At 45.8% G+C, this 15,198-nt stretch overlaps 1 protein-coding gene across 1 annotated transcript in view; it reads left to right on the top strand.

Moving 5' to 3' along the window:
* Positions 1–15,198, top strand: part of LOC123514021 — a 571,965-nt gene that overhangs the window by 42,400 nt on the left and 514,367 nt on the right. Inside the window, 1 exon segment of the mRNA XM_045271590.1 lies at positions 11,453–11,538. Coding sequence (XP_045127525.1) covers positions 11,471–11,538 — 68 coding nt within the window. The 5' untranslated portion in view covers positions 11,453–11,470.

The following is a 15,198-nucleotide window of genomic DNA, read 5'->3' as shown; positions in this document are numbered from 1 at the left end:
CACTTACTTCTCCACTCACTTCTCCGTCACCACAATGATGGCGTTGATTAATAGCACTGCAGAATATTTTTTTTTATGTTCCCATCATTAGTTTCGTCTCATTTGTTTTAATACGTGTTATCGCGCAGAGTGACGACGGTGGAAGAAAGAGAGAGAAAGAATGTAACTCACTTCTGCCATCTTTTTATAATTGCCTCATCTTTTATGACACGTACTTATGCTGTTCTCGTTATTACCTTTTTATCACGAAGGCGCCGCGGGGAGACTCTCTGTGACTCCTGCCTTCTTTGGCCGCTGTGGAGAGCAAACTTTCCCACGTGTGTGTGTGTGTGTGTGTGTGTGTGTGTGTATGTGTATGTGTGTGTAAGTGTAGGTTGTTCATGCTTGATAGAATTGCACTGGAAACAAGAGATGGGTAGGAATTGGCTCTCACAGGCTCAATAATCAGGTTGTTAGCGCTGAGACACTTGGAACCTTTGAAAGAAGATTAGATGAAGCTATGAATGGAGATGATAAGTGAGAACAGGTAGGCTACTGTGTGTGTGTGTGTGTGTGTGTGTGTGTGTGTGTGTGTGTGTGTGTGTGTGTGTGTGTGTGTGTCAGAAACTTAACAGGTTCAGGTTCTAAACGCGCGGAATGAGGTGAGCTAAGGAGGAGGCGAGACAAGACAAAGAAAGGTGCTTGGGGCGAGACAGAAAAAAAAAAAAAAAAAAAGAAAAGGAATGAAAAACAAACAATGTGAAGAGGGAAGGATAAAATAAAGCTCGGTGGAAACAAGTTTGGGGAGAAGGTGTGACTAATTGAATTAAATGGTTAAAACACTCTAAGATGCGTGTCCGGGTTAGAGAGAGAGAGAGAGAGAGAGAGAGAGAGAGAGAGATGAGGCGTGGGAGCGGACGTAACACAAAGATTCACCCTTTTCGATCTTTTCTTTATTCCTTCCGATGGCTTCAGAAGTCAAAAGAACGAGAGGTTTTAATGACGCTCTCTCTCTCTCTCTCTCTCTCTCTCTCTCTCTCTCTCTCTCTCTCTCTCTCTTGATCTTTTTTTACTCTTTCTGTACCTTATTTTTTTTCCTTTTTCTTTCTTTCTTATATTTTTTAATTCTTTTCATTTTCTTTTTTTTTCTTTCCTATTCCATACTTATTATTTTACTGGCTCATCTCACTGGATTGGGTTGTTCGAGGAGGAGGAGGAGGAGGAGGAGGAGGAGGAGGAGGAGGAGGAGGAGTAGGGAGGAGGAGGAGGAGGAAGTGGAGAAAAGAGGGAAAAAGTAGAAGGGGTGCAATAGGAGGAAGGAGAAGAGGAAGAAGATAATAACAGTAACGGAGGAGGAAGGAGGCAGGTCAACAAAAAAAAAAAAAAAAAAAAAGAAAAGGGAGAAGGAAACAAGTCAAGCGGAAAAGTTCTCACGGGGATTGTGTGTGTGTGTGTGTGTGTGTGTGTGTGTGTGTGTGTGTGTGTGTGTGTGTGTGTGTGTGTGTGTGTGTGTTCATTTTCTATAATCCCTTGTGTTTTTGTTTTTTCCTTAATATTTTTATCTTCTTCCTTCCTTACTTTTCATTTCCAGCCTTACTCACTTCACTATGACGGACGAAGCGGGTGATGTGCGAGAGGGTGGTGATTCTCAGATTGACGAGGAGGAGGAGGAGGAGGAGGAGGAGGAGGAGGAGGAGGAGGAGGAGGAGGAGGAGGAGAGAGGAAGCTGGTGACACGGTCGTCTGCATGTAGGTGACCTTTGATTAGAGAAAGTCAGATGGTCTTCCCAGTTGACCCTGTCCTCTCCTTGCTGGCTGTGTGTGTGTGTGTGTGTGTGTGTGTGTAGAGAGAGAGAGAGAGAGAGAGAGAGAGAGAGAGAGAGAGAGAGAGAGAGAGAGAGAGTAGCGAGGTGGTAAACACAGTGAGAGAAAGAAAACGATAAAAACATAATTATTCACAACAATGAACATACACCCAGAGAGAGAGAGAGAGAGAGAGAGAGAGAGAGAGAGAGAGAGAGAGAGAGAGAGAGAGAGAGAGATTGGTAGGTATAGGTGGGTCGGTGGGGAATAAGCTCGGGTCACAAAGGGTCACCAAGCAACATGTGTGACCTGGCTGCTCCGGTGGCTCTTGGCGCGGAACGAAGTGAAGCTAACGGAACAATACACGACGGGAATTTAGCATCGCAGCTCGCATTGGGGAAACAAGTGGAGGTGCATGGCGTGGCGTGGCGTGGCGTGGCGTGGCAGTCCCTATTTCCTTCGCTGGTGAACTGACTCTACATGTGTGTCTGTTATTTACTGTCTCCCTATTTGCGTGGCAAGGCAACTGTGGAAATTAAGTAATGTCTGTTCTCCCAGCGTCGTAATGGGCGACTAACAAGAGGAAGGGACGGAGCGAGGGAACCAAATTTCTCTTCTTTTATACAAGTAATTTCATCAAGTTTTGCTGTGAGACGAGACAAAGAGAAATAAACTCGTTTGTAGCAAGTTTTTCTCTTTTTGTGTGTGTGTGTGTGTAATAGGAGGAGATTCTGGCTTAGGGCAACAATAAAGACTATAAAAAAAAAAAAAAATCCACTAAAGATACCAGTCCTTAGACTTAGAGAGTGTGGTTGAAATAGTTATTCAGAAATCTAGAAGTGTTTTGAAGTTAACTCCCTGAAACAACACAAATCAAAGGCAGAAAAGTGCAAATTTAGGTTTGGAGTTTAAGTCTTTCTTTCTCTTTCTTTTTTTCTGGAGCGAAGTGTTAATGCATACAGAGAGGAAGTCTTTCATGGCACATAAGCAAGGATCGAAGTGCATTGAGGTTTTCTTCTCTCCTGTGGCTTGCCTGTGTACGTGTGTGTGTGGCGTCACCTGCTCCAGAGGGCGTTGGGTGCTGGTTTTCTCGGAGTGGTGGGAGTGGTACAGGCTTGGTGGTGGTGGTGGCTGGTTTGGTGAGTGATGGTGACAGTGGTGATGCATGGCGGGAGTGTGGCAGACTGATTGCAGACACCATTCAAGAAAGCACCATCTCATATTGTAGTAGCAGCAATATTATTTTACAATTCTTCTTTACTATGTTGTTGATATTACTACAATCGCTACTCCTACATCTAGAACCACTACCACCACCATCACCACCACGACTACCGCCGCTAGAGGACCCCCTACATGCCCTTCAATAACAAAAGATCGATGTCAGTTGCTTCACCAGCCATTTCACCCTTGCATTCACCCACCCATCCATCTCCTCTCGTCTCGTTGTGTGTCCTTGAGGAAGAGGCACGAATAATCCTAAAGTTGACGACCCATTATAAGCAAGACAGGTGGACGCTATCTAGCCTTTACCTTTGATTCATCGGCCAATTAGAGGGCAGCGCAGACCAGCCCACCAATACAAACACTGTCGCACCTGCACCAGAAACAAGTCCCGGGAACACCTGGGGAGGCTTGGAGGCTGCGATCTTGTTACCTGTCGTTGCGTCCTGTTCTTGATACTTGGGGGAGGGAAGGAGGGAGGGCGAGAGGGAGGGAGGGGGGTAGGACGAGAGAGAGGGAGGGAGGCAGGAAGGGAGATGATGTTTAAGGGAAAGAAATAGGAAAGAATGAAAGCAGAGAGTCGAAGTTGTTTTAATGAGTAGTGTATTTCTCTCTTCTCTCTCTCTCTCTCTCTCTCTCTTGTTTTTTTTAGGGTTGAGGTGGTTGAGGTGAGTGGGTTGGTGGGGTGTTAGTGGCGTGGCATGGCGTGGCGTGGCTCGGGGGGAGGGCGTGGTGGTGGTTATCCAGGTAAGACTACTGTGTGTGTGGGTGACAAGTTTACGTTTGGTGGTTAGTGTTTCTCTCTCTCTCTCTCTCTCTCTCTCTCTCTCTCTCTCTCTCTCTCTCTCTCTCTCTCTCTCTCTCTCTCTCTCTGATGGGGCTTCTTTCTGCGATAAATGCACGTCGAGTAACAGAGGTCGTAATGGTTAAAAGTTCATTAAAGAAAGGTCGTTGTGAGCCTCCCTGGGGCCGTCTCACCGGGGGCGGGCAACCCTGAGGCAGGTTGGGAAGGAACACAAAAGTTCATCCCCAGTTATCCCGTTTTGCTCCGTTTTACTTAATGTTTTTACAAGTTTGAAATAGAATTTTGTTTTCAGGTGCAGGATTTTTCACCGTAACGAGGAAACTATTCAAGGTATAGACTTTTATTGCGATGTAGAATGTCCCTCCACGTTTTTCTTATTGATTGACACTTGTTTTTACTTTTTTCCAACGTAAGAATATAAGAGAAGCAGCAAAAAGCCGTCAGAATGAATGAAACACGTCTATTCAGGTTTTGATTTTTATTGAGATGTACAATGTTCGTCCACGCTTTTATATTAATTGATACCTGTTATTCCTTTTTTAGAACGAAAGAACACGAGGGAAGCAACAAGAAGCCGTCGGAATGAATGAAACGCGCTCACCTTTACCCAACCTGTCATCTCCATCCATTTGTCTAATCTCCTTTTAAAGCTCTGTAATGACTCAGCACTAACAACTTGATTACTGAGTCTCTTACACTAAAGACAAAAACATTTACTCCCATTATACTGAAGGAGGAAGTGCATAACGTAAATATTTGTGGGAAGTAAATGCTTGAATGTTGGGTATGCTAGGCAGCCAGACAGACCCACGTGGCTGCGATGTCTCAGAGTGTTGCTACAAAACTACTGGAGTGGTGAAAAGGTGATGTCAGTGATCCGTCTTCTAAAACACTTGTATGCTGCTCCTCGACTACTTTCAAAGGGCTCTAATTAAAGCTACATAGGGGCTTTAGTGGTGTTCTTACGGTTTTAGTAATATATTAACAAGATTTCCCTATTATCAACAGAATAAACGCTCTTGACAACCTGGTTAATTATCTCTATGGCCTTTGAAAATAATCGTGCTGGAAAAAAAAATAATAAATCGTCAGAGGTAGAGATGAGGAAGAGTGAGAGAGAGAGAGCAGGAGAGGAGAAAGGAGAGGAAAAGAAGGAAGAGAGTGAGGGAGGAAGCGAATTATTTGATGGATGGATGGATTGATGAGTGTAAGTGGGTTTAGGGAAGGTTAGCGGCGGGCCAATCAGGCGGTGGTGTGGTGAGCGAGGTGGCCAATAAGGTGAAGGCACGGGATAAGGTTAGCACCACTCGTCACCAGGAAAGGAGGATGCAATAAACACACGACACATTAGAACGAACGACAAAAAAAAAGGACTAGAAAAAAAATACACAAAGGTAAAGAGAGAGAGAGAGAGAGAGAGAGAGAGAGAGAGAGAGAGAAACGCACCCTGTTTCTGCCTGGTGAAGAACAACAGTCAACAAGGCCACCATCTGTTTGCAAGGGACCGCCGGCCGATTGTTGATTCCGCCGGGCTGAGGGGGAAACTGTGTGGAGTGTGCATGCATGAAGGTCCCTCGCCTCTCTGACCGGCCCGCCTGTTCCCGGTAACTGATGCCGCCGAGGAGGGAACACGGGGATAAGAGAAGCAAGAAACGGCTTGGGAGAGAATAATGAGGGAGTCAGGAGGGAAGAGGAAACAACGATGCGAGGGGGTGGATCAACTGGTATATATATTCGTGTGTGTTGTGGGTATTATTGTGTAGAAAGGGTCGTGGGATTTGTCACTAAGAGAGGTAGATAGGACAGTGCATCTATCTGTCTATCTATGTGTAAATGTGAGAGAGAGAAAAAGAAAGGGATGTTATATTGAAAGGCAGAGGATATATCAAATACAGGGAGGAGGAATGACTGATCTGGAAGGTTTATTTGAGACAACATAAATGGAAGAAGAGGAAGAGGCAGTAACATATAAAGCAGGAATACTAAAAATGCAGAAGATAAGGTGAAAAAAGACTTGAGAGATGATTAAGATGTGAGAAGGAAGCGGAGAAGAAGGCAGCAGATAAATGATGGTTAAAAAAAGGAGGAGGAGGAGGAGGAGGAGGAGGAAGAGGAAAATGAGGAGGAAGTGAAATGAAAAGACATGTTTGCCTTTTGAAGTGTGTGTGTGTGTGTGTGTGTGTGTGTGTGTGTGTGTGTGTGTGTGTGTGTGTGTGTGTGTGTGTGTGTGTGACATTAGGGATACAAGGAAACAAATAGGGAGCGATTCAAAGAAGGGAAGGGAAGGAGTTGAAGTAAAAAAAAGAGAGAGGTAGAAAAAGAGAGCGAGAGAGAATGAGAGATAGAGACATGCTTGCCGTTTGAAGTGCGAGATCAAATGGGTGAAGCATGTGTCTTGGCCCTGCCCGAGGCCTCTTGTGCTCCCTCGTGGAAGCCTTCCCTTTCACTCCTCCCTTGGCAGTCTAACCAGGCGAAAGAGAGAGAGAGAGAGAGAGAGAGAGAGAGAGAGAGAGAGAGAGCATCCCCTTTCCACTCCTATCGAACTCTGCCTTTCACTGTTACCCACTCCCTCTCTCTCCCTCCATCCCTTCCTCCTCCTCCTCCTCCTCCTCCTCCTCCTCCTCCTCCTCCTCCTCCTCCTCCTCCTCCTCCTCCTCCTCCTCCTCCTCCTCCTCCTCCTGTGTCACTGATGAGTCGTTTTCCTGTGACGGTGATTCAAACAAACTTTAAAGACGGGAGTAAGTGAGGCAAATTAATCGCTCTCTCTCTCTCTCTCTCTCTCTCTCTCTCTCTCTCTCTCTCTCTCTCTCTCTCTCTCTCTCTCTCTCTCTCTCCGTGTTTTTTTTTTTTTTTCATTTCTTGTAGTTATTTCCTCTGTCATTCACTTTATTGTGTGTGGGTTGACACTTTCTACTCTCTTTCTTACTGTTGAGTGAATGTTGATATCTTTCGTAGTATTTATTTATTTTTTTTTTATTCATTTTCGTTTGTTGTTTTCTTTCTTTGGTCTGGCTGTTTTAGGTTTTGTTATTATTCTCTTCGCATTTTTTCAATAATAATCAACAACAACAACAACAACAACAACAACAACAACAACAACAGTAATAATAACTACTACTACTACTACTACTACTACTACTACTACTACTACTACTACTACTACAGATGGCAACTTGGAGGAGGTAGGGAACTGAGGGAAATAGGACAGGACAGGATGGAGGCTGAGATGGGGAAAAAAAAGGAACGAAGGAAAGCGGCGGATGTCCTAGAAGAGGGGAAAGGGGGGAGGGGGGGAGGGGGAAGAGAAGGGGGAAGGGGTCACAGTGCTCGGGCTCAGATGTGGCAATTTGACTTGTATTGGAGTTTTTTTTTTTTTATTTTCATCACCCGAAATGTTAAAGCAAAGTTGGTGGTGGTGGTGGTGGTGGTGGTGGTGGTGGTGGTGGTTGCTATTTCAATTCTACATACCTCGTCTATATTGATCTGCCTATTTTTTTAATGAATGTACTGTATATATGTATGTCTGTAAGCATCTCTCTCTCTCTCTCTCTCTCTCTCTCTCTCTCTCTCTCTCTCTCTCTCTCTCTCTCTCTCTCTCTCTCTCTCTCTCTCTCTCGCTTCCATCCAGCCGTGACCATCCTTCACTGCATCTTCTGTCCGCCTCCTCGCCATTCAACGCACTGCTCCCTGCCTCTCGTACCGCGCCGGGAGGGAGGGTGGGAGGGCAAGCGGGAAGGGTCCAGGGAAGAGGGAAAGGGGCAGCAGTAAGGGACGAGCGTTACCTAACCTGCTCCTGTCATGATTCACCGGGACCACCTGCCCACTGACGGCCGGACGCACTGACAACTGACACACACACACACACACACACACACACTTTGTACTACATCAGGGCTTACTCCGGCTTTGTGTATTGACATTGGTTTACGTTAATTAAAAGTATGACATAGAGCCGCGAGAATGTTGGCACTGCTTCACCGTCCTCGTCGTCGTCACAGCTGCTGCCACCACCACCACCACCACCACCACCACCACCACCACCACCACCACCACTGCTATTATAGTCAATCTACCTGGTCATTCATGCCTTAACTTTGTCGTGTGTATCTTCATCGCTGCCTCCATTCACATCAGTGTTTTTTTCGTGTGTGTTTTTCTTCTAGTTGTGACGCAAACAAAAACGTGTCCTCCTCCTTCTCTTTCTCTTTTTCCTTCGTCTCTTCCACCACCTCCTCCTCCTCCTCCTCCTCTGTGATTTTCTTTTCGATATTAGAATTTTCAAGCTTTATAAAACACCTCACCTGAATTATACACTTCTCTTTGCTCTTCCCTCAAACGCTACGCACACTTCAAGTACAAAAAAAGAAAGGAAGAAAAATAACAATAAAACACTAAAATTCGATATGACTCTATTCTCCTCTTCCTCCTCCTCCTCCTCCTCTTCCTCCTCCTCCTCCTGCTGCTGCTGCTGCTGCTGCTGTACTCGGTTTGTTTGGCTGGGTAATGAGTCTCGCTGACGAGCCTCACTGTTTACATTATAACGAGAGTCTTTGTTTGAGCTCTTAATAGCTTCTGTTCTGGAAGGGAATGGCGGGGGTCAGGGAGGGAGGCATGGAGGGAAGGGAGGGAAGGGTACACTGGCAGGGCAACACGACGGGATTTTTAGGGTGAATACACGCGGGCACGTCATGCTGCTTCACCCTCCTGCCCTCCACCTCACTCTATCTCACTCCACTCCACTCCGCTTCCCTTTCATCTGACGCACCCTGCATTACTCCACCTTCACTTTTCCACCACTACTCCCATGCTCCTTGTCTCCTTGCTATTCCTCATTCTCTCTCTCTCTCTCTCTCTCTCTCTCTCTCTCTCTCTCTCTCTCTCTCTCTCTCTCTCTCTCTCTCTCTCTCTCTCTCTCTCTCTCTCTCTCTCTGTTTCTCTCCTGTTTGCCTGTCATCTGCACGTCTGTCGATGTACACCTGTCTATATTAATTGTCTGAACCTACCTGAGAGAGAGAGAGAGAGAGAGAGAGAGAGAGAGAGAGAGAGAGATTTTTTTATCTTCCTTTTCCTTCCTCCTACTTTCTCTCTTCCTTCATCCACCTATTCTCTCTCTCTCTCTCTCTCTCTCTCTCTCTCTCTCTCTCTCTCTCTCTCTCTCTCTCTCTCTCTCTCTCTCTCTCTCTCTCTCTCTCCCTGACGCAACTCACGCACAATTGAAGCTTTCAGTCTTGCACGTTTAGTAAAATGTGACATGATTTTTTATTTACTTTTATATTATGTAAGTGCGAGCATGTTTGTACTCTCTCTCTCTCTCTCTCTCTCTCTCTCTCTCTCTCTCTCTCTCTCTTGTAAGAATTTAAACCGTGATATTGAAACAAGCACGTGAAAGCGAAGTGATGGGAACATGTTTCTTTCAGAAGAGCAGAGAGAGAGAGAGAGAGAGAGAGAGAGAGAGAGAGAGAGAGAGAGAGAGAGAGAGAGAACATTATATTAGACCTTTATAATTTTTGTATCAATTTGTAGATTTCTTAGTTTAACATGACAACTTGTGACTTACGAGTGACTTTATATGAAGATTTCGTTGAGCACCTTTGAACGGTAAGTACGATATTTTGCAACTCGAGATTAAACTTCTAGACCAGACTCCAAAAAAAAAGTAGAGATATTTGTCCCTGAATTTTGGCTAACTCCTATGTCTTTTAGGAAACTGGCAACATAGTGGGCTTTTTCTTTTCCATATTTTGTTTCCCTGGGCTTGCTGTCCATCGCACATAAAAAAAAAAAAAAACCATGCATTCTTATCGTTCCTGCTACATGAATTTTGTAACCTAAACTTTTCATTAATTTCCAACCTGCTGCATTTCTTTACTTTTAACACCACGTACGTTTATTCCCTCGTCTTCCTCCACCACCACTACCACCACAACCACTATCGTCCATCTCCATCTCCTTTTCCTCTTCCTGCCTCGCCATTGCCCTGAGTACCTGGCCCTGTCTCACGTCATCAGGAGTCAACACAGGTGTCTCGTACTCTCGTTGTGGGAAAATTGCTGGCGGAGTTAGCATATTTACCTTGATAACTGCAGGGAGGAAGACGTGACACTCGGAGACGGGCGAGGCGGGTGTGGGGAGGCGAGACATGGTGTGATAGAGCAAGGAGGGGTGTGGGGAGCGAGGTAGGGTGTGGGTGGAGGGTGTTTCTCTTAGCAGGGATGAACAAGAGGTCACAGTGTAATCCAGGCTGGGAATTAAGTTGTCATCTGGTCTCTCTGTCTTCTTTACTCAATAATCATGCGTTTTTGTTTACTTTTTGTATAAATTGCTATATCATTCTCTCTCTCTCTCTCTCTCTCTCTCTCTCTCTCTCTCTCTCTCTCTCTCTCTCTCTCTCTCTTTGTGCCCAGAAAAACACTAAACACACGCAAAACACTTTCCTTAAGTAAACAAACATGTGACAGAAGTAGCGGGAGAGTGGAAGCTGTAGTGATGATGTTGTTGTTGTTGTTGTTGTTGTTGTTGTTGTTGGTGGTGGTGGTGGTGGTGGTGGTGGTGATGGTGGTGGCTGAGGTCGCCGCTGCTCGAGGCCGGGACACAAGTGGCCTTAAAACTGTCCAAGGGTGTAATTTCGCGGCGCCTCTCGACACTCCGTTCTTTCCTCGTCTGTCCTAGAAGAAAAATGTGGTTCGTGTTGGGGGAAGGGGAGGGGGAGTGGATGGCGTGCTGTCCAACCCTGAAATTAGGCGGGTGAGGAATGGTGTGTGTGTGTGTGTGTGTGTGTGTGTGTGTGTGTGTGTGTGTGTGTGTGTGTGTGTGTGTGTGTGTGTGTGTTTTAGGTCAGACATTAGATTTTGTGTGCGAATTCAAGTTTTTTTATTTTCCTTTTTAGCAGTTTAAAATGATTATCTATATCCATTTAAGCCATTAAAGTAAATACACATGCAGTAATACTCTCCTTCATCAATATACAACAAAAACTGTCACTTTACAATTACATAACCTGTATCGTTTCAAAGTCACCTGGCCACACCTGTCCTTGCATCACCTCCCACCTGTAATGATTTGGTCCCTTCACCTCTCACCTCTCACTCCCATCCGTGTCATCTCATAAAGTGGCTACCGAGTTAAGCCAGCCTGGAATAACCCATCAACCCGCCCCGCCCCGCCCCAGCCCATCCCGCCCCGCCCCTCCCCGCCCCGCAGCTAGAGAGGGACGGGAGGGAGAGACAAGCCTGCAGTAATATCGTAAAATGACCTCGTTCCTGTTGAAAAATGTGCGGCGTGACTCGATCGTGAGTGTTGACTCGAGGCGGAGCATCGTGATAACCTACCAGGCCAATCATTGTAGAGAGAGAGAGAGAGAGAGAGAGAGAGAGAGAGAGAGAGAGAGAGAGAGAGAGAGAGAGAGAGAATGTGTGTGTGTGTGTGTGTGTGTGTGTGTGTGTGTGTGTGTGTGTGTGTGTGTGTGTGTGTGTGTGTGTGAACCAGTCATTCCTCCCTGGCCGCCTCTTCCCTTCCCTCGTTCTCCTGGCATTATTCACTTCATCTTGGACTTAATGTCAGCACAGGCGACACCACTGGCAGGGAATGTGACGCAGGCCACCAGCAAGTCTTCTCTCTTGTAATTCCTTTCTCTTTCCTTCAGACCTTTGACTCCGTGTTGATGAGGGAGAGCAGACCAGCCCCCGCCGCCAAGGTGGGCTGCTCTGCCGCTGACATGGGGACCCCCAGGTAAGTACTCACACACACACACACACACACACACACACACACACACACACACACACACACACACACACACACACACACACGTAACGTAAGCTTTTTGTCTCATCAATTCCTATCCTATAATTGATTGTGTTCAACATCTTTCTCGTCGCCGCAGTGTTGCATCTCTTGCTATCTATAATCTATACCATTATTTTCATGCTAACTGCTCTTCTGATCTTGCTAACTGCATGCCCTCCTTCCTCCCGAGTTCTTTCTGCACAAGACTGCTCTTTCATCTCTATTCTGTAATGCAATAATTTATCTGTATTCTCAATCTTTCATTCCTTTCTATGGTAAACTCTGAAACTCGTATTTCCACCTTCCTAGGACTTGATCTGTTTCAAGAGGGAGGTTTCAAGACGTCTATCTAATGGCTTTGGCTGATACTTTTGTCTTTGTATGGGCCCGGCACCTCTGTGGGCCTTTTTTTTTGTTGTGGTTTTTGTTGCCTTTGCCAGCGTCCTTCCAACATGAAAAAAGGCTAACCTAACATCCTGCCATGCGAGTGATAAGGATTTTGTGGTTTTAAGGAGGCTTTGTATTTTTTTTTCTGTGTGGAGAATTGACTTATACTTTGCATTTTTTATTATGACGAGAGTAAATGAATGGTACATACATACATACATACATACATGCATATATACATAAATCCATATACATTCATTTCATGCCGCAAAAATGTTGTTCCTCATAAAACGAATGAGTAAATGTTAAAAAGTCAGTGTCCTACAAAATGTGATAATTGAACACAATGGACCAGCGGGAAGAATTTTTGGCCGCATAACTCTTGTGGCTGTTACTGTTTTGTTGTATTGCATTGTATTCAGCAGAGGAAGCGGTGCATCCATCCTACTTGTTTTGTATATATTGCTATTATATATAACGTTCCCTTGTAGTGTGTGTGTGTGTGTGTGTGTGTGTGTGTGTGTGTGTGTGTGTGTGTGTGTGTGTGTGTGTGTGTGTGTGTGTGTGTGTGTGTGTGTGTGTGTGTGTGTGTTAAACTACTACTACTACTACTACTACTACTACTACTACTACTACTACTACTACTACTACTACTACTACTACTACTACTACTACTACTCTCTCTCTCTTTCTCTCTCTCGTTAACAGCTTCAGGTGTATGGGGAGGGCGAGGAGGAGGAGGTGGTGGTGGTGGTGGTGGTGGTGGTGGTGGTGGTGGAGGAAAGGAAGAGGAGGAGGAGGTGGTAGAGGTGGTGGTGGTGGTGGTGGTGGTGGTGGTGGTGGTGGTGATGGTGGTGTAGGAGAGGAAGAGGAGCATGAATGTCAGTGGCATCCCTTTTTTTCATGCTTTTCTTTTCATCTTTCATTTATTATCCCCTCTCCTCCTCCTCCTCCTCCTCCTCCTCCTCCTCCTCCTCCTCCTCCTCCTCCTCCTCCTCCTTTTTCTCTTCCTCTCTAAAGTCTTATCATCATTCTCCAGTTTCCTCACGACTCCCTTCTTTACTTTTCTGTTCACTTTCATCTTTGCATACTACATCTTCCTTCAACAAGTTCCTTCACTCCTCAACTCTTCTCCTACGCCACTTCCTTCATCCAATCCATCCATCACACTTCCTCTCACACTCATCATATTACTTTCCTTTCTCTCCTCTCCTCTCCTCTCCTCTCTCCCAAAGCTCGTTCCTATGTCCCTCTTCCCTCCCTCTCAAACAGACCATTTTACCAAGCTCTTCTTTACTTTTCCCCAACCATCCCTCACTCACTACCACCACCACCACCACCACTACCACCACAACCACCACCACCGCCTGTCGCATCTCAAACAAGGGGTCGCGTCGAGGGAAAATTGTCTCAAGCGTTTAGCCGAAGATTTATTACCTTGTGTAGTTTCCACGACGAGTTACGACTGTGATCACTGCACGGCTGCTCTGTCATTACCCCCACAGATCTTACAGTGGGTGAGGGGCGCGTCTAGGGGGTCAGGGGGTGAAGAAGGTGGGGGCAAGGTAGGGTGGGGCTAGGTTGGCTAACAGAGGGAGGGAGGAAGGGAGGTTTGCAAAAGATTGGGAGAGTGAGTTGAAAAATGAGGGAAGATGGAAGGGAAGGTGTGTGTGTGTGTGTGTGTGTGTGTGTGTGTGTGTTTGTGTGTGTTGGTAGGGAGTTGGTGGTTGGATGAGAGAGAGAGAGAGAGAGAGAGAGAGAGAGGACGAGGGTAAAAACAAGAAGGAACAAAGGGAAGGCGGCCAAGTCCCAGTGTTCCCGTGTTCCAGTGTTGACGCCTTTGCTGTGAGCCGCGGGAGCACCTTGAGTCCCGCATCTTGTTTTAAGAGATGCTTACGAGGTGTTCCTGGTATCGTGCGAGCATCTTCTCCGACACGCCCGCTCGTTAAGTGTATGTGTGTGTGTGTGTGTGTGTGTGTGTGTGTGTGTGTGTGTGTGTGTGTGTGTGTGTGTGTGTGTGTGTGTGTGTGTGTTTCTGTTTTTAATTTTTTTATCTTCCTACTTGAATATTTCTATCATCGTGTGTGTGTGTGTGTGTGTGTGTGTGTGTGTGTGTGTGTGTGTGTGTGTGTGTGTGTGTGTGTGTGTGTGTGTGTGTGAACGTGTGCGTGTGCGTGCGTGCATGGAAGGAGAAATGCGTCCTTGAGAAAGAGTGAACGTCGGTGGACCAGGGTAATGTTAATTTTATTCATTATTTTCGCCTGCCTGCCTCATCTCTCGCCCAGGGTTTCCTCCACTTCGCCCCCTCTCCCCCTTCCCCCAGAATGCACTCCCTGTGTCCCTTGCTTTTTTCCACTTCCCCAGAGAAACCTTTTTTCTTTTCGTTTCCTCGTACACAAAAAAGTCGTAGTATTTTCCTTCCTAGTATTTTCCTCTTTGAATAATGGAAATAATGTACCGCTAATATTCCAAAGACCTCATAATGTATTGCCAAAATTAGAGTGACCGAGATTGTAATTCTAAATCTGCGTTTATAGATGTTATTGATTCAAGCGCACGGGTTCGAATCTTGTCCACGGTCCGAGTGTAGGTTGGGCTTCCTCACTCGGGGCAACGGTTTCCTAGCGGGTGGGCTTTGAGATAGGAGGTACCCCAAAAAAGTATCTCCTTTAGCCCATAAATTCCCGTGAAAAGCCAACATGGTATAAATAAAAAAAATGTATTGATATGTGGCACTCATAACTGACAAGATGTTTCCAAAGTACATATTACATCTTTCAGTGTCAGCGGTGATCAGTTACTGTATGTCTTAGGTACAGATGAGACGTGTCGGTCATGAAAGGCCGTAACTCTTGCTATACACAGACCTTCGCTCCCTTACTGTAGGAGGAGGAGTCTGTGCAGGGAGGTGAAGCTGTCCATCAGGCGCAGACTCGGAACTGTATTCTGAAACACTTCCTTGCTTCACCTCCACTACATTCAAAAGGCTCTAGTTGAAGCTACACTTGTTTTTAGGGGTGTTTTTATGGTTCTAGTTACAGATTAACGAGATTATTACATTACAAACATGAGAAACACTCTTGAAAACCCGGCTAATCATATCTGTGACCTTTGAGAATAGTCACCGTGAAACAGCAAAACATTTCTCCTTACGAGCTTAAGTTGCATGAATGACTGAGGCGAGTGTTTCCATGTCACCACCTCCTGGACCGAACG

Source organism: Portunus trituberculatus, chromosome 37 (assembly GCF_017591435.1).
Source record: "Portunus trituberculatus isolate SZX2019 chromosome 37, ASM1759143v1, whole genome shotgun sequence".
NCBI lineage: Eukaryota > Metazoa > Arthropoda > Malacostraca > Decapoda > Portunidae > Portunus > Portunus trituberculatus.
The sequence above is the reverse complement of the archived record's forward strand: the minus strand, read 5'-3'. Positions and strand labels throughout refer to the sequence as shown.